This window comes from Petromyzon marinus, chromosome 35 (genome assembly GCF_048934315.1).
Source record: "Petromyzon marinus isolate PM22_M1 ecotype Great Lakes invasive population chromosome 35, UKy_Petmar_22M1.pri1.0, whole genome shotgun sequence".
Taxonomy (NCBI): Eukaryota; Metazoa; Chordata; class Hyperoartia; order Petromyzontiformes; family Petromyzontidae; genus Petromyzon; species Petromyzon marinus.
In genome coordinates, this window is record NC_133701.1 from 3,233,053 (window position 1) to 3,251,863 (window position 18,811).

Genomic DNA, 18,811 nt, shown 5'->3' on the forward strand with positions numbered 1-18,811 from the left:
TATCTGGAATAACAGAAGAAATTTCTCACTTCGATGTAACTATTTAACTATTTATTTTACCAGGTAAGACCCACTTTTCATAAGCAACCTGGCCACAAATTCCGTAAATTTATCGCAGCCAAATACTCGAAAATCAATGTTTGTAAATGTGGAGGGAAAAAAAGCAGATACGGAGAAAAAAACCGGCGACCATGGAGAGCACATTAAAACCCCAAATATACAGGCGTTTGGGTCGGGATTGAACCCACGAGGTAGTTAACATCTCGCCAGCCGTTGGGCATCACGGCGGGGCTCGCGAGTCCGACGGCGGCCAGGGCCGCCGCCCGCCCCGCTCCCCACCTGGCGTGGTTCTCGCCGAGGGCCACGACCACGCGGCAGATCCCGTGCGTGGTTTCCGTGTCGCCATTCTGCACCGCCTGCGTCAGCTGCTCCTGCAGCTGCAGCACCTGAGGGATGAGCTTGAGCAGCGTGTTCACGTACCTGCACGCGCCAGCAGGCGACACGAACACGGCGAAGGGGCGACTTTCGTTTGACGCGAGAGATCGGCGAGTCTTTGTAAGGAGTGTGCACGTGCGAGTGCGAGTGTGTGTGTGTATATACGTGCATTGTGGTGCAGAGGTTAGCGCGTTGCGCTACAAACTCGAATTCGATTTCACGCTCGTGGTCAACACCAGTGATGATTATCTGAATCGGTTCTGGGCCTCCCCTAAGTCGACTTAGCCTCAAATGAGTACCTGGTGTGGTGTGTAAACATCGCCACTGAGGAGACAAAGATGATCCGGCATAGTGCTGGCCATCCACCCCCTCGTGTACCGTGCCGGCCTTCATAGAGGGTCGCTAACAGCACTTGGCCCTGTAGTCTATTAAGGCTATATGGGGGATCTTTCTATTTGTATAAGGGCATTGTGGGGAGCGAGAGGTGGCACAGTGGTAAGTGTGCTGCGCGACAAACCAGGCAACCCAAGTTTGATTTTTCTGTTCCTGGATTTTTCTGTTTGCGCAGTCACTTTAAGATGTTTTCTTGTTCATGTTTTTGTTTTTTGTTTGTTGTGGTTGCACCCAATTCAAGAGCCGAATGGCTCACAGGGCTATACCAAATAAATGAAACTGAAACTGATTGCCGCTCACGGCCAACATCATTGACGACTATCTGAACCGATCCAGGAAGATCTTTCTCTATTTTGTGGTGAGCGGCAGTGGAGTGGTCAGCGCACAGCGCTACAAACCTGGCAACGCAAGCTCCGTTCCCAGCCACGGTTAACATCAGTGGCGAATATCTAATGTCTTGGGCATCCCCTAGATCAAATCAGCCTTAAAAGAGCACGGTGTTTAAAAGAAAAATGTCACTGGGTGTGGTGCTAGCCACACCATCCCCTCATCGCAGTCCTAACAGCCTGTGTAGGCTACATGGGGATCTTAGTCTTTTGTGCATATATGCACAACCTGCCGGTGCTGGCTGTCAAATGGAAAAAAAGGAATCGACGAGCCAAACCCCACTGGAATGTAATGAGATTCCTACAGTAGCGCCGCACTACGCACGTGTCCTCCAATCTCGAGGGAGAGCCGTTGTACGCCATCTGCGGCTCATAAACAAAATGTCATGATTCATGAAGAATCCAAAATATTAATGCAAAGTGGTCCACGAGGGGCCATAAATTGCTTCCGACAAACTAATTTATATTGGCACACTTAAACCTCAGCAAATACCACATCTGAAAATCATTAACACCGCAACTTTTTTTTCGGCTGGTAATTAATCAATCAATTAAATCCATGCGAAAACCCACGGAGATAAAGTATCACTCTTGCAGAGAAAACTTTGTAATCGTTGCAACAAGGGTGCTGCCGGCAGGGAACATTAATGATGGCAGCAGCGCTCGATCATGTCAAATAAATGTAATTAAAAAAACAAATCCGATACTCGAAGCCCCTGTGGAAGAAGACTGACCGCGGTGCGTGCACAACTGAAGTGCGCGCAATTCGGACCATGTGTAATTAACACTTTTGTATTTTTTTTGCACGCACTTACTTGTAGACAGTGAGCCCATGGCACACGCGGCTTATATGGCCACACTATATGCCACACTTGAGAATGTGCAATTTGCTTTCGGCGACTGCATAATAACTAGGGGTCTTCAACCTAGTATGGTCGAGGTTAATGTAGAGCAAAAATCACGCTCTTACATTGAGGTGGCAGAGCCAGATAACTGCGTCAGGAGGAGCGGACGATGCCCCCTTCATATTTGTGAATCGGACGAGTCTATTATGCTACACGGTTTGTTCTGGGTGACAACAGTCGCACAGTGCAGAACTTTTTACCCTTCCATTTGTACATCAGGTATCCGCATCTGCAACGGTTCATGCAGTGCGGTTTATGGTTGCCAATAAGCTTCGCGGAAGATCGACTATGGGTGTAATAATTCAGGGAGGTGATTCAATAAAAAAATTACATCGTTTTTTTTGCAGTGAATATAGCAGCCACTAGCGGCTAGAGATCATGTGAAGTCAATATACACAGCATACGAGTGGAAAATAATTAACTCTGATGTGCATTAATAAATGCATGTAATGTAAGCTTAAAATCAATAATTCAATGAATGGATGCATCATTATGCCCCGAGTAACCACAGTGTTAGTGTAATGATACTGGAGGTTAGTGTTAATGCTAGTGGCGATGTGGTGGTTGTGGTGACAATGGTGAGATGATGGTGTTGGTGATGAGAGCATTGGTTATGCTGCCTAAGTGGTAGTTATGGTGGTTATGTTATTCCCTTTGGTGACCATGATAACGATAATGGTTGTGGTGTGACGGTGGAACGGACAGTGGTGCGGACGTGGTGGTTGCAATGCAGTGGTTGGAGAATTTCACGAACGTACTGTGCATCCACGTGTCTCTATAAATACGCCCCTGGTGACATTGGAACTGTTTTCCAGAATCTCAATCCCAAAATAATTCTTACAAAGGGGACTCCCTCCCAAAACATCCGTTTTTATATCCCCAAGATGTTACTCCCGCACAACCCCAAATCTAATCTTACCAAGGAAAGATGTGTGTGCCCACAAGCCGGCCAAAAATCTCTCTCTCCCCCCCCTTGGCAAAGGCGGCCTGATATAATCACCATGTCTCATGTGATTTTCATATCCAAAAACAGGAGATTCTAGGAGCTTCAAAAATATAACTCACGCATGCAAACACCTTTGGACATTTTATTTGTGCAACATGGCGCGATCAGTGATAAAGGTCATTCTTCGGGTTGAGGTATTTCACAAGCGACCTGGCCGCTCGTTTTAGAGGGCTTTCTGAAATGCCACATTCGGCCAATGTAAATAACCATCATAGACCACGCGAAATTAAACTATATTTCGTTAAAGAGCAGACCATCCCAGTGTGACTTTATCTCTCAGACTCAATGCAAACACACCACACAAAACCACTACCACTGCACCCCTGATCACTGCCTGATGGGCGCTACAATGGTGACGCTTATCTCTAAATTTTATATTTGAAACTATACAGGGATGTTTAATATGGCAGTCATTGTGCCAATTTGTCATACAATGGCGAATGGACCGGTGTCAACATCAGGCAAACCTGGCCAATCAATGATGACCAAAAACAGCTAAAACTGTGCCAGCTTAAAAAAATTATTCTGCTGGAACACATTAGTCCAGAAGGCTAATAGGCTGAGAGATGAAGATTTTTTTTTTTAAACAGACATACCCTTGCCTGATTATTATAATTTAATTTGTCATTAAATTAATCTCTGTAAATCTTTTATGGCGACTTAATTTTCGTGCAAACTAAGGCTGTTTGGGGGCCCCATGGCAGGAACTCCAATTCCTGCAAATTAAAACCAACCGATGAATCACCGCAGGAGTACGCGGGGGAAAACTAAACAGTGCAACATGCAGCTGCATGGGGGGTCCATTAAATCGCACTCGACCTCACTGGCCAGTCATATCTGAAGCGGACAGCCGTTGCGCTGTGCCAAGGCCAAACAGAAAGGGGCTTTTCATCATCCCGGAGCCGATCGAAGATTAAACGTGCCAATGAAGTTCACAGGGGATCAGCTGGGGAAAGAAAAAAAAATAACGATGCGCCAAGTATCAAAATAGCTTTCAGGTCACACGCGAGTGAGCCAGTGGGAACACAGGACTCAATAGAACCCCGTGTGCGCCAGTATTCGTGAAGCACTCGCTGTCAAGTAGCAGTCACTCAGCGGGCACCGGAAACACCAAGCCACCAGGGCACACACAACGCAGGCTTATATGTGTGAACGAAAGTAACACAAAAAAACTGATGATTAATTGTTCACCGGGAGTTCACGATGTAAATTAGATTGTGGTCCGCTGGGGAGGAGCACGATTGCACACTGAGGAGGTCAAAGAGATTAGTGGTGGTGGTTGTCAAAAAATGTGACAATTTGCATTTTTTATTGGACAACTTAACACGTAATTAACAAATGCGCCGAATGACGTGACGGACACGTGCATCTCATTTGCGTATTTTGAGCGATAAGCACGAGACAAAGGCACGGTAAATAAGACATTCTGGTAGGCGCATGGCTAATGATTATTGCTGCTTACACACTCATGTTTTTTATGCACATGTTTCCAGCACGCTGCAAGTGGGTTTCTGCACCAACTCATGATGCAAATGAGGTCTCAGATGGGGCGCTGCCACTCCTGTCCCGTCGGCACATCCCTTCACACAGCTGTCAAAGTGACAATCCCCTTCATTTCGAAAAAGGGAGGCATTTAGGAAGAAAAATGAAATTAAATGTCACGCTGTCATTGCAGGACCATACCAAAGGCACATAAAATCCCCTATCGAAGGGAACTTCTCCGGCATCATTGCCCAGTCAGGCAATTACATTCTGGCTATCGTCAGCATCTTCTGCAGCAGCACCCAACAACTTCGAAAGCCGCTGAATGGGCGTTCTCCGTCCCTGCGCCCACGCTGTGGAACAGCCTCCAAGGCTACGCCATCGAGTCCTCCGCTGCCAATAAGTTCGACACCGAGATCTTAAGACTTATCGCTCCCGAATGCGTCACGATCTCTAAAGCGAGTAGCACGGCTTTTGTTGGAAAATGTGTTGAACTCGTTGTTGCTGCAGTTGTTGTTGTTGTTGCTGCTACTCGGCTCTCGAGGAGCCTTCATCGTATTTTGTCAAGTTAATTTATTCGCGTGCCAGTGTGGCGTTGTGAATGTTACGTGTGTTATTTGTTTGCCTACTTCCCCGGTTGCTGTGCCACCATGCTGGGCTCTGATACATGTTTTTAGCTGTGTGGGGTAGGAGATAATTTGTCATCATCGTTTATTTATTATTATTACTGTGACTCCAATACAGTCCACCTTAATTCATTGATAATGACGATGAAATAATAAACCAGTGAAAATGCCCTCACTCGTTGATGTCTCCTCGGACACGTACAATGGTCTGCATACATGATTACAGCTCAGCGCAGCATGTGCTCCACACTGGCCGTACAACCCATTGGCGGGGATTTTGAATATCACACTTAAAAACAAGCACCTCGAAGTTTTGCACATGCCCAGTGCAATTTCAATTACTCGTAAATCAATCATTACTCTATCTTTACAACTGGCACCAGTGGCCAGAAATGTTTTTCACACGGGTAGTGACTGGGCATATAAAAGGGCCCTTTCAACTCGATTAATCACGGAAGTGAAAAAAAGTCACAAAAATAAATATATTTGATGTTTTTAAAACCAATTCCCAATGCACGCAACTCTTTCAAGAGGGTCACATTACAAAGCCGAATCTTTTCAGAAAAAAAATATATAGGAACTATGCAATGCATCAAAAATCCATTTCGCACATTCCAGAATGCATTAGCTTTCAGAAATCTCATTTTCTGAGAGGGATGCTGGTAGGATATTATTAAATATGACATGACAGGCCAATTCACCCAGTTTGCTTAGTCCTTAGGCTTCAAGAGGGGAGCCACGTTGCCACCAGATTAAAGGAAAAATCCCAGCAAAATCAAATATGTTCCCAAGTTGACGCTTGCCCTTTGCGGCCAAACACACAAGGTGAGCTCAGCGGAGAAGTTCAGAGAAATTGCTCTGCCACGTTTGAAATATAGCTCGCTATACACAGTGACACAACAGCCGCTACACTACCCACACGCAACACGCCTTTGGTCATTACCTTCCTCTTTCAACGATACGCTTAAAAATTAAACACTTCAGTGGTCATTTGATTTATTTATTAAGGGGCTGTAATGGTGCATTGATTATTGATTTGATACAAGTATCAAATCATGTACAACAGTAAGCAGTGCTTTTTTATGTACACTAAGTAATGAGCTCATACGGCACTAGTCGCTGCTACATTCATCGCAATGTGAAAAATCTTATCCAAATATTGATTCTTAGATAAGATTTGTGAAACATCACCAAATCGTGAATTGCTAAAACATTTATGACAAATATAAAAATTGCTTTTTTCCTATATAAAATTTTCAACAAAAAGATGTACACTAAATCAGTAAAGGATATAAACTTCATCAAATTCACTGAATGATCGTGTTAAGGATACATTTGTTAAGTGCAAGTTCCACAAATGTTGTGCGGGTAAAAGACTTTTATTTAACGGTTTAAACCTACGGTGAAATGTGAGTAAGGTATAGAGCGGAGGAGTTGGATCAATATTGTTTGCGAGCACCCCAGAAAAATAAACAAGTGGCCAAAGGCAGTGTCCCACCCGCACTCAGCTGTGTGAAACGTTCACAGGGTCTTCACCATTGCTCGAGACCAGTAGGCTTGCCTTTAAGAACCACCTTTTGAAGGTGTTCTCTTATCAATGAGCGGCAATCACGCCACATGACAAGCCACATCTGTAGAGCCAGCGTAGTATTTTAAGGCTTTATGTCGCTCTATCACTGAGATGAGCCACACACCTGTAAAGTTGCAGTTGGCTTTAGCCCCAGACCCCCAAGTCAAACACCGGTATCATTACCTGGACTACATAAAACTGTCAATTTATTCAAAATCCAATTGATTACATTTTATATATCATAATCGTTTCGTTCATTATTAAAAGAAATATTTTCAATAACATAAAAAAACAATTTAACCAATTAGTAATAAATCACACGTTATAATTACAATCAATTGACAGCTGTTTGTCAATATATCACTAAAGACCAACCCAAGCCATATCAGTTGCCGAGGTTGTTTGACCATACTTAACCATGCCAGTCAGTATGGGTTGGTGAAGCTGTCGCTCGTCACTGAGGTTAGCCATGCCCAGAAATTACAGGTTGCCAGGCTCAGCACAGGGCACTTACAAATGTGCCACCATTCACCTGATACAAAGTAGTATGCAAGACACATTTTGCCTCTTAAATCTAACTTTGCATAAAATGCACATCTCGATTTCATGCCTTGGTGATGTAAAAATGCCACGGATAAGTTTCAAATAAATAATTTCAACGAGGTTTTCATTGGCCTTTTATTACATACTAATCCAATAAGCGATATAATTTATGTAAAAACTAAAGCAGTTTCATGCCTGAAATATATATTTTTTTAAATGCTGAATTTTTGTTCAACTCTTCCAAGACATCCATTCTGCTTATGCCCACTTTTACATGACAGAACGTCATAATAGGCAGCTCGATCACCACTCCCTGCCACATTAGCAATACCCACGATGCCCATGAAGCCGTGATAACGCGTTAGGGGGCGGCCTGCAGCGGACGAGCAAAGGGTGGGTGGCAGAGCACTCGTTAGCACGTGGTTCTGGATCATGGCGGGATCGCGAAGATGTGGCCAAGGCATCAGCTGGCCAGCGATATGGTGTCACGGGCAAGTGAGGACATGGCCATTCACATACATCCCCCCGCCCACCTTACCCCCTCCGCCCACCTTACCCCCCTCCTTCTCCCACGCCAGTTTCTCCTGTCTACCAAAATCGGCAGAAAAATACGCTTCCAAAGTAAAACAATCCCTTTAACATCCAACTCCTCACTGGGTGACGACTTGTGAAAGCCAACACGTATTGGCGAGCTGTCACAACATCTCGTGGTATTCACTGCACCGGTATCACTTTCACAGGGGGAGAGGGAAAAAAAACACAGCGATGATTTGAGGAAGTTATTGGTATATGTGAAATGGCCTTGAAGAAGCGTTCCCTCGTCCAACTTTCAAGGATGGTGCACTTTGTTTTGGCAGCCGGCAGGCACGCAAGATTTAAGCTGCATTATTTTAAGGCCGAGTTTGTTTTCTGCGCAAGCCTCAATTTGAATGTCTCATTAGTCTTCACAAAGTGGATTCTGTTTATACTTTTAAAACTCTTTGCTTTGTTGGGCTGTTTCAGTAGTTCTTTTGTTTTAAAAAATGGCAAATGACAAACTGGAGGGTGTGCAAAAACCCTATTCAATTAATTTCGAGCCATCTCTCTTTCTCTTTGTGCGGCACGGATCACGACCCGGGCCCCTTGTTAAGGCAGTGCCGCGATGCGCCGTTACTCAGCTGCTTAGCCGCAGCACATGCGGCTTCGCCGAGACGTGCCGGGCATGAGAAACACGGCGCCGCACTCCTGTCGGTTGAACGTTGACAACGTTTCTTCTTCTGTTAAAATCCATTGCTAGCTCAATCAGGGATGACTGTTGAGATGGGTGGCACCAACGCAACCCATGCGAAACTGGACAATAATTTATGCTTGTCGCAGTGGATATTGAACTAACATTAAGCGCCTCGTCAATCCACTGCTGGATAAAGGTCTCTCTCCCTGGGGATTATTTTGAAATGTCCTGGATATTGCCCACCACTGATGTGAGCCATGGTTGGGAATTGAACTCAGATTGCTGGGTTTACAGCGCAGTGCTTGAATCAATCCGCTTTTACTCCAGCGCATTACATTTATATGTATACTATGGATTGTACTAAATGAAATTGTGTATTATACCTTATTTATAGTCTCCTTGAATATCATTTTCTAAGTTATGCAAAGCTACAAAGCAGCCATGTTTCAAAATCCCAGGCTTGGCATGCAGATGGTTGTCAGAACCTATGTAACAAAAACAAGATTTGAACACAAGTGCTTTAGATATATATTTTTTTACCCTGTACAGAATAATTTATGACAAATTTGTTTACAACTGTCCTTTTAAACCTATCACTCCATACTATGCGAAGTCTAGCCTTTACATTACTCATTAAAAACAAAATTGTATTGTTGGTCTTCACCCACTTAATATATTCATGGCATAAGCAAATGTTATCTGCAAAATGACTTGTAACATTTCATAGCGCTAAATATTTCAACTGATATTGCAATAATGTAAGAATGGAATATGCAAAAGACTAAAGCTCAGCCGAAAAATGTCTTAGCATTCCCTAATGTGACTCAAACCAATTGGATGTTTCAATACATGATTTTTAATAACGGAGCTGTATAATAATGTACTGTAGTGGAGTGTTCACTCACCACCGATTGCAAAGCAACTGCTATTCAAGGCCAGAGAGCAGTAAATTATTTCTCAGCCGCTATTATTAAATGCAAGCCTCTATGATTCACAAAGACCCACAGACCCACATCACACAATACGCCGAGCATGCACCAAAGCCCGTAGAATCTAAATCAAACGGAACTGGTGTGGGTGAAGGAACATAATGTTTAATTATGGAGCAATAAGCATGTAATAATGAATCCCTGATGTATTATTTAAAGGGTTTCCTTCACCACATAAATGTGCAACATTTGCAAGCCTAATTGTCAACACAGTGGTTTTTCTTGCTAGCAAGGGCATTACTCCGTGTGAAAGTCGTGTACTCAGTGGATACGATATTATTCTCTGGGCTTCATTACTCTGCTCGCAACAGATTCTGCCGGCACAGCATCGCAAACGATTCACTATTTGCATCGGATATCACAATTGTGAATGTAAAAAAATATATATCTCCAAAAAAATTGCATGAACTGCAGCACATAGACTCTGCATCATTAATAAATAGATACAATAACAGGAAACTTAGCAAATACAAAAACGGCTTTTAAAATAGAATGAAGATCGCGATAAAATGCACTAAATGCGGGAGGAATAATTGAGGTCAAATTAATAAAATGTCATCAGATATTGTTTAACTATTTTCGTCGGCAGGTTTTTCCCCTGAGCTATTTTAGTCGGGCCCCCTCCACGGTTAATTCAGCTGCATCATCAATGCCACCGCAGCCCCCTGGTGAAACAGAAATGCAGGCCCCACATGTGTCATACTCTCTTGAATTAGCCGCAGCACGGCCGATCCCACCACCTGCCCGTGCCCTTGGCTCTGCCTCTCATTACATTCCCAGCAGGTGGGGCTTAATTTCAAATGACCAAGGCACACCATCATCTCATTTCCGGTGCACGACTCTGCGCCGTGGTGTAACGAGCGGGCTGGCAAGCGTAGCAGCAGTGACAGCATTTGACTGCCGCAGAGTGCCGGCGCGATATGCCGCACGCGAACGCCATCGCTCGCTTGACTGGTCCTCGTTGTTTGCGAGCCAACGTCAACATCGCGAGCCCCCCGCGCACCGCTCCCCCGCCCCCCCACTCCCATGGGGATGTGTGCGAGACGGCGTGAGCCCCACTCACTGGCCGGCCGTGACATTATCCGTGCAAGTCAAAGCTATTTACCCACACAACAACTCACGGTAATTGCCTTTTACAGAAGCTGCCCTTGTTTCTGCGGAACAGAACATTAACTTTTATTTGCTCTAAAACAAACACTTTAATGGGTTTAAATATTGCTGACAAGCGTAGCCCTCCCGAGTTGAGAATCGCTGATTTGATGTGCTAGAACAGAGCAAATGGAAGAAATAAGCACCCTTTGTTTGCAGGCTGTAACGATTGGATTTGTGAATCATTTATAGAACAATGCCATGGGCGCAACAGATTCGGTACGAATGTTTTTCCATTTGTTTTTCATATTTTTTACCTTTTACAATAAAAGTCTAGCTCGCTAAAATAAGCGACTTTCAAGTGGACATTTAAAAATGAAAGCGGCATTAATTCCGGCACATTCCACGCAAAAAAACGAGCTATTATATAAACAACAATGGCTAATGGTAATGTGGGTTTTTTTTCTTCGCGCGGCGATATGTGACCATTTACTGCCACTGCTGCGTAAAACTACCTACAAACGGATTTGCATGCGGCACGTGACGCCTTTGACGACAGCCCACGATGGTCTCGCCGCCGTGACATTCCCGCCCCTTAGCTGCGGCGAGGTTAATGTGAAAATCCAAAGACAACAACAGCAGGGACCATATCTGCAGTCATTTGCTGCATGCAAAACGTGAGGAGGAGGGGGGGGGATAAGCTTTAATCGATGCGGACTTCCGATCCATTTGTTATCGATGAAAGTGCAACGTAAACACAAAATATATTTACTCTCAAGGACAGCAATTAATTCGAGGTTTATGTTGTTTGCTGGAATCACGTGCAATAATCCATAGATCTTACTGATAACTGTGGGTATACAAATAGTGGCTGAGGGCCGATGCAAGAAAAAGAGCCGCACAACGATTAAAAAACCATGGCAACCCCTGCATGCGCTGATATCCCATTGTGGAGGTGCTTACAAAACAACAAAAAAGCAACGTATTCACGTGGCTACCAACTATTCAAGGAATTCCTTGACAACTGCCACTTCCAAGAATGCGTACTTTGAAGTTATTTTTTTTTCTGGGCCTGTAAACATCATCGTAAGAGCTCTGCGGGGAAAGCTCAAAACAAAGCTCCATCACACCGACACTCATCCCAGGAGGCGTGCGGCAAGACAAGTGCGCATGCATCAGCACAAATGTCTCCATGTTTCGTGACCCCTGGCAGCTGACCCAGAGGACTCACAGGGAACCACGTGCCGTTGTGAAGGTCTCTCGCCAATATTCTGATATCAATATCATTACCGTGATCCACCATCATCATCATCATAATCCGATCATCAACCCACTCTTGGATGTGGGCCTCCCATAGCCGTCTCCATCCCTTGTGATGCCATGATGTAACAATGAAAACCCGGCATTGCCACACGATAATATACCTTCCTTCCATCTAAATGGTGGAGGCGCTCTTGGGCACATTCTCTTCTTAGGCTGTTACTCTGCACGTCGCCTCGGCCACTGGAAATGAACCATTTTAGCAACATGTCTGGACAATATATTCGTGGTTCTTTTGGTAAAGTCACGTAGAAGGGAAATAATAAAATAATAAAAACAAAACAATACAATTCTCACGATGCTTCGATTGCAACACAAGCAATCATCATCAGGTGTGAAAACCACAGCAAGAAAATTATATTGTTTCCCTTCTACGTCACTTTACCGAAAGAGCCAAGAATATGAATCCCTGCAGTCACGAAAGCTTTAAATCGAAATGTCTGGACAAAGCTCACTTTTCTTCACAGGGATATAAAATGTTGAGTCTAAAATGCATTTGTTGTCTAATAAATGTGTTCCTCTTTCTGTTAATCAGGGTAGTTCTAACCATGCACCTCTCCAGGCTTGAACACCTTTCACTTATATTTTCTATTTTCACAGTCCATGTCCATATTAACTGCTATGACATGGATCAGAAAAAAGGAAAGAGTACAGTATATACAATTAATACAATCCCAAGAAGTTAGTTGAATTGTATCAACTTGCATGTTTTCTAATCCATGTATCACCCATCATGTAACTCGGTGTAACTACACAAAAACAATACATTATAGGAATCTTTGCTAATTATAAAAAGGCACTCAACATTTTGAACGACACGGTTTCTGTCTCTCAATGTAATCCCAGGCAATGCCCCTTACCGCGATTGCATTTGGAAGATTTCACATATTTCATAAAAGGACTGGGCCCATGGCGGCAGACGTGTCGGTCGCTAGAGACCGATATGACGGCTACGTTTTGGCACCGGCGGTAGCTCGGGCTCACCTCTGTGCGTCGGGCTGCGAGATGGCCTGCACCAGCGCATCGACGGCCGTGTCGAACAGCTCGGCGTCTCTGAGCGCGCGGAACGTCGAGTGCACGAGGCCCTCGCACTCGGTGAGCGGCACGTCCAGCTGTACCCAGCTGGCGAAGCAGCGCAGCACCTTCTGGCCGAGCGTTGTGGCGCCTGCCGAGGCCGCGCCGTCGCCCGCGCCGCCGCCGCCGCCGCCGCCACCCTGCTCCAGCAGCCGCAGAAGCAGCGGGAAGACGCAGGCGGGAGCTTCGCGCGCCAGCACGCCTCGCACTACGCCTTTCCTGCATGGGCCGTCAGAGCAGGGACAACCAACACCTGGTTAGGCTTGTAGCAGTCATCGATTAGCATTGCGGATTTGCCTTTATTTAGTGCAAATGTTACAACAATAACAACAAAAAATTGTGGAGCTGTGCCATAGCGGTTAGGGCGCTGCACTCTGAACTCGGTGACCTCAGTTTGATTCCTCGCGATGGACAACATCAGTGGCGAGTGACACCTGTGGTGAGCAACACCTGTGGTTAGCAGCGATGCATGTTCGCAACAGGTCGATGGAATATTCGTAAACAAAACAGGAATGTTTCCCGGTCAATCCAGGCCACCCATCCCAGAAAACACATCCAACCGAACATCCAAAAACCACCATCGACCTCCCTTGAAAGCCGCAGACCACGCCACTTCATCTTCACGACCAATCCAACAAAAGAACCGCAAAATAAAAACTGATTCTGACGCCCATGATATGTGCATCCAATCGTGCTCAGGAGAAGTAATTATTTTCAATGAAAGAACATTTTATGCACACTTTTTTCCTTCAGGCTAATGGAACAAATGTGACCGAAGATGTAAATATAAGGCACAAAAACAGTACAAGTGAAAGAGTAGAGACAGTACAGACGAGAAAGACACAATCAGGCGAGACAGACAGCACAAACGAGACAGAGAGGACAGACGAGCAAGCCTGTGAGAAACCATAATCAGGATTTATGCAAAGCGTATGCAAAGAGTATTCTGTAACATACCAAACAAATTAAAACGAAATAAAATGGTAAATAAAAACAAAGCCGGCAAAAAATTAGATGAATTTATTTGTAATCAAAACATTACCCCAAATGATAACAATTAATAAAATCTATTTTTGGGGGGGGGGGTGGGGAAGGGGGTAAACCTTGCATGCGTATCTTATAACCTTAACAGACTTTTGGATCAAGTGTGGTTAGCAAGCACCACACTTAGGGGCAAATCCAAGACAGCGTTCACATAACCACATTGCAGATGATATTATTAATTAGGAATTATTAAAGCAGGCAAATAAATGCATAATTATATATTTTTAAACCGGCTAATTGTAGCGACTCAGGGTCAGAAATAGAGGTAAAAGGTGGTTGTGGTAAATGAATAGTGAAAGCGTACAAACAGAATAACACTACATGGGATACACTGTCTGTTTAGCAGCGACTACAGTAAAAAACTATATAATTGCATAATAACATGAGTACACATTGAGATGGAGTAAAAGCGGCTTAATTTTTTTTAAACGCATATAAAAACACACCCCCAGGGATAGCATGCATTTCCCGTAGCTAATGTAGCCATTTAACCATCCACTTAAAACCATGGATGCAGGCCCTGCCAAGGTAGCAGCAGCGTGCCAGCTACATGCCAATTGTATTTTCACCATGGGTTTGCAGGATTTCACCTTTTTAACTTGTCAGCCGAAATGAAATACCCTATCTAAACGGACTGCAAATCCAAATTCAAGGCTGAATAGTATTTCCTCAATGTATTTTTTTAAAATAAACTGGCATTTCTGTCTACCTACCTGCCTGCTTCTGTCTCCCTGTCTTTGTCCATCCGTCTCTCTCCCCGTCTCAGTGTCACTGCCTCGATTGTCTCCATTGGCATCTCTATCTCGGTGTCTTCATTTCTTGGCCACTCTCTGCATTTATGTGTCTGTCTCCCTCTGTGTCTCCGTGTGTCTCTTAACACCTCCCTCTTCCTGGCTCATGGCTGTCTTTGCGTCTCTCGGTCTCATTTAGTCTCTCTTAATCTCTCTCGGTCTCTTTCTCCCTCGAATCACTCTGTCCTGTTTTTCTCACGCACCATCTTCTCGTCTTGAGAGTCGTTGTTACGGCTCGTGTCCCCTGTCCTCCCCCTCCCCCCTAACACCCCACCACCAATGAGCGATGGTGATCACTTGATTAAAAGCAGCACAGGCTGCTCAAATCAAAGTTACGGCTTCAAATAATGATTCTGTAAATCAGCTGCATGTGGAATCAGCATCGTCAATTGTTGAGGCTTTCCTTGGTAAACCAGCATAACCATCGGCCGTGATCAATCCACTGCTGGATGAAGGCCTCCCCAAGCTGCCGTCCAGCAGTTGCACATGCCGTGTATCTCATCGCTCCATCTCCTTGGTGGGCGTAGCTCTCGGGGACCGTGCTACTCTTTTAACATTCGCAAAAATGTATTCAGATGCATTTTAAAGGTGATGCAAATATTTTGCATATGCCTACATTTCATCTAAAATTACATTGATTGGGATTAAGAAGTTGGCATAATTTGTTATATTTCGGAGTATTGTTCACGAGACTGGAGTTCAAATTGCTGTGGTTGCAGCGGCTTGTAATGCATACAGCGGCAATAACCCTTTTGCTCAAACAAACCATGCACAGCTCAAATAAATTCAACACAATTATTGTCGTCGGGTCCACACATTTTAACGTCTCGTGTACGTAAAACGCAACCTCACGACACAAAAAGGTTAGGCGACGCTTGTAAATGAAAATTATATACTGGACCCATTTTTTTTTTATTCCAAATTAAAATTACGCATACGGGATTCTACAAAAAAATAATTGGCAAATGTGTGTGTATTAGTGGGAGATTAGATGTCATTCAACATATGCATCGAATCTGCTGTCTGCCCTTTACGAACGCTCCACCCTGAAAATGCACTGCTGATATCCATTATAATTACGATCTTAGCGGTCTCTCGAGACAAAGAACACAAACAGCTTGAGCTCACAAAAAAAAACTCATTGCATTGCATCTCGGTGTCCTTACAATGAGCATATTTCACATGGAATGTAACCAAATATTCCGTAGTAAATGAAGGAAAAATATATATTTTTCACAATGCTATGTAATGTCCTGTTTATTGTATGTACTGCGAGTGCAGCAACGAATGGATTAATAAATTAAGTTTGAAATTTGAGCTCACGATACACGAACCGAATCCCGTGGGAACTGTCATTTTTTGATCGGTATACGTTGTACGCGGCGGGTTCAGGCGATCCATCTAGCAACTAGACGCCTCTACATTCACCAATATCACATACGAATCTATTATCGAATCGCACCCTTAAATCACGTCAATTAATTGAATCAAGAAGGGGCGATAGATAATCGTCACACCGCTAATATTTGTTACATGCAAATGAGTAAGATTTTATATACTCTATACATAAGGATTCAAGAATGAAATGCGTTTGCTGTGCATGTGGAATATGTAAGTGACATGCGACTGCTTTATATTTAATGAAATAGGGGTAGGCGTGTTGAGTGCGAAGGGTGAAGAATCAATAACCGTGCAAGATTGGACGGTGGTGCAGGATGTTTAACAGTACTCCTAAGCCATTTTAAACGGTGTTTGGACTACAAGAAAAATGCTCGGTTGGCCTTCTCCCTTTACCCTGTAAACAATGAATCACATCTGTAGTCAAGGAATAAACCCAGAGTGAAGAGCGGAGATTCAAATGTACGTATGTTGAACTTTTTTCGCACCGTATGTAGCCAAGTTCTAATCGGAGGTGTGGGCGGGGGGGACAACATACTAAGCACACACACAAAAGGTCCTCTACTATGGATAGTCCCTCTATATATCTATATATCCACATACACATTCTAATTTAGTTGGCTCCGAGTATACATTTGAATAACGTGTGCACAGACAGCTAAGTCACGCGGGCGCGTTCGGTTGCACAGAAGAATATAAATTGACCGGCCTATTCAAAATGAAGGGCCCATCCCACACTAAGCAGTCAACCGTTTCACACATAATGTGGGCCACTCAGAATGACATATGTAGCGAGCAAGGTATCTTTTTGTCATGCCTTTTCAAGACACTTCACCGCATGCAGCGTAAGCTCCGTGCAGTCCGCCGAGATCTACCTGTGCCCTCGTTATGCGCGCCGTGGGAAAGCGCTATTTCACGCACGCTCCGTCAAATGCAGTTATTTTGAGAAATGTCCCTAAGTTATCCGATCAGACTCTAGATAAATCGCGCATGAAATTGTTTTACCTTTCTACGGCTGTGCATATGTATAAGCAAATTGTTCCATTTGATTCCACTGTAGCACTGGTATGCTTTTTTTTCGTAGACTTCCATTCTGCAAACTTCATCTAAACTATCATCAGTGGTATATTTATCTTATATCCCCCATATCAGCATCGTGGTGGAGAGATGTTAACTCCCTTGCCTGGTATACAGGTGGGCCTGAATTCGATCCCGACCCTGATTGCTGTATATTTGGAGATTCAATGTTCTCCCCGTGGTCGTGTGGATTTTTGTCTGGGCCCTCTGGTTTTTCCCTTCATAAAATGTAAATGTTGTGAGTTTGCTCTCCAACACACCGGTGTGCTGTACGAGTAACGAATTGGCATGTTTTGTTTACGTGACAAACCTTACTAATTGGATGTGTTGGGTGATGGCGGGTTTAACGACACATTGATATATTTACGTGATCTAACCCAAACACCTCTAATGGTTAGTTATTTATATCCCGATCGTGCTGTCAGTGTCAAGTTACAAGATGAATATCAATTCAGGACAACCCAGTTCAACCCCTCGTGTGACAGAACAGCCCAAGGAAGTGGACATCAGAGCTACTTTTGAACTACAATGCACGATCTGAATGGGATTGAATATAGGTACAGAAATCATTAATTGATTAATATCAATCAAGCTCACGATAACATGCATTGAGTTAAGGCGTTTAAGAATTAAGGTTTTTGCGATTGGTATAGGTTCTAAGCAATGGGTTCATGCAATCTCTGCAGCCATGAGTGGTTGCTACCTTCACAACAAAACAACTTGAGCGTAGAATTGCGATGACAAAATTGGTAAGGCGGTGAGTAAATAATTTCTTCAATTACAATTACGAAGAAGATTAATGCATAGTTTCAGGGTGGGTTTGGATGTGTCACAATTATAAATTATATTCTTCACCAGCATATCAATTGAGTGCAGCATCATTCAAACAAGAATGTGACGCCAGGTACGGCCAAATGGTATTAGCATAACAGTATCACACCTACTGGGACTTGCCAGAGTAGAAGCTGATATCACACTGGGCACCAGTGTTAAGCCTCACAATCCAAATTTTAAGACGTTTAATTTTCTTTCTACAAAACTTTTAGAATTTGATACAATGGCACAAAACATTTTTTTAGAACAAAATACTTTTACACAATTGGGACAGTTTACTTGAGGCTGACTAATACTCAGTTGACATAAGCATGTCATAGATTAAGTTTTAGGGGTTACCATATTGAATACAAATCATGTCACTTGAATATTATTCACACTAAAACCACACCAACTTGCTTCCATTGATAGACGTATTAGTGTCGACATACTTAGTCCCAATCCATTTTCGATACAAATGCAATAGGCAGTGCTTTCAGCTTTGTGTAGTTGTAAAACGGTGGCATTTAAGCCTTAAATCAGCCACTCCTCTTCGTTGCAAATATCGACCAAGCTGCAAAGAGCCTTTCCCTGCATTAACCTGCGCATGGGCAGAATGCTCGCAGCAAGAAAGGCAGGGCACAAAATCATTGTAGTGCA

General features: G+C 43.8%; 1 protein-coding gene across 2 annotated transcripts in view; it reads right to left on the reverse strand.

Annotated features, from left to right (window-relative positions):
• Window positions 1–18,811, reverse strand: part of IPO13 (importin 13) — a 69,712-nt gene that overhangs the window by 44,022 nt on the left and 6,879 nt on the right. For both annotated transcript variants that reach the window (XM_032966015.2, XM_032966014.2), the window contains exons 4-5: window positions 12,939–13,247; window positions 340–480 (exon numbers count right to left, since the gene is read on the reverse strand). In XM_032966015.2, coding sequence (XP_032821906.2) covers window positions 340–480; window positions 12,939–13,247 — 450 coding nt within the window. The remainder of the gene's footprint in view (window positions 1–339; window positions 481–12,938; window positions 13,248–18,811) is intronic.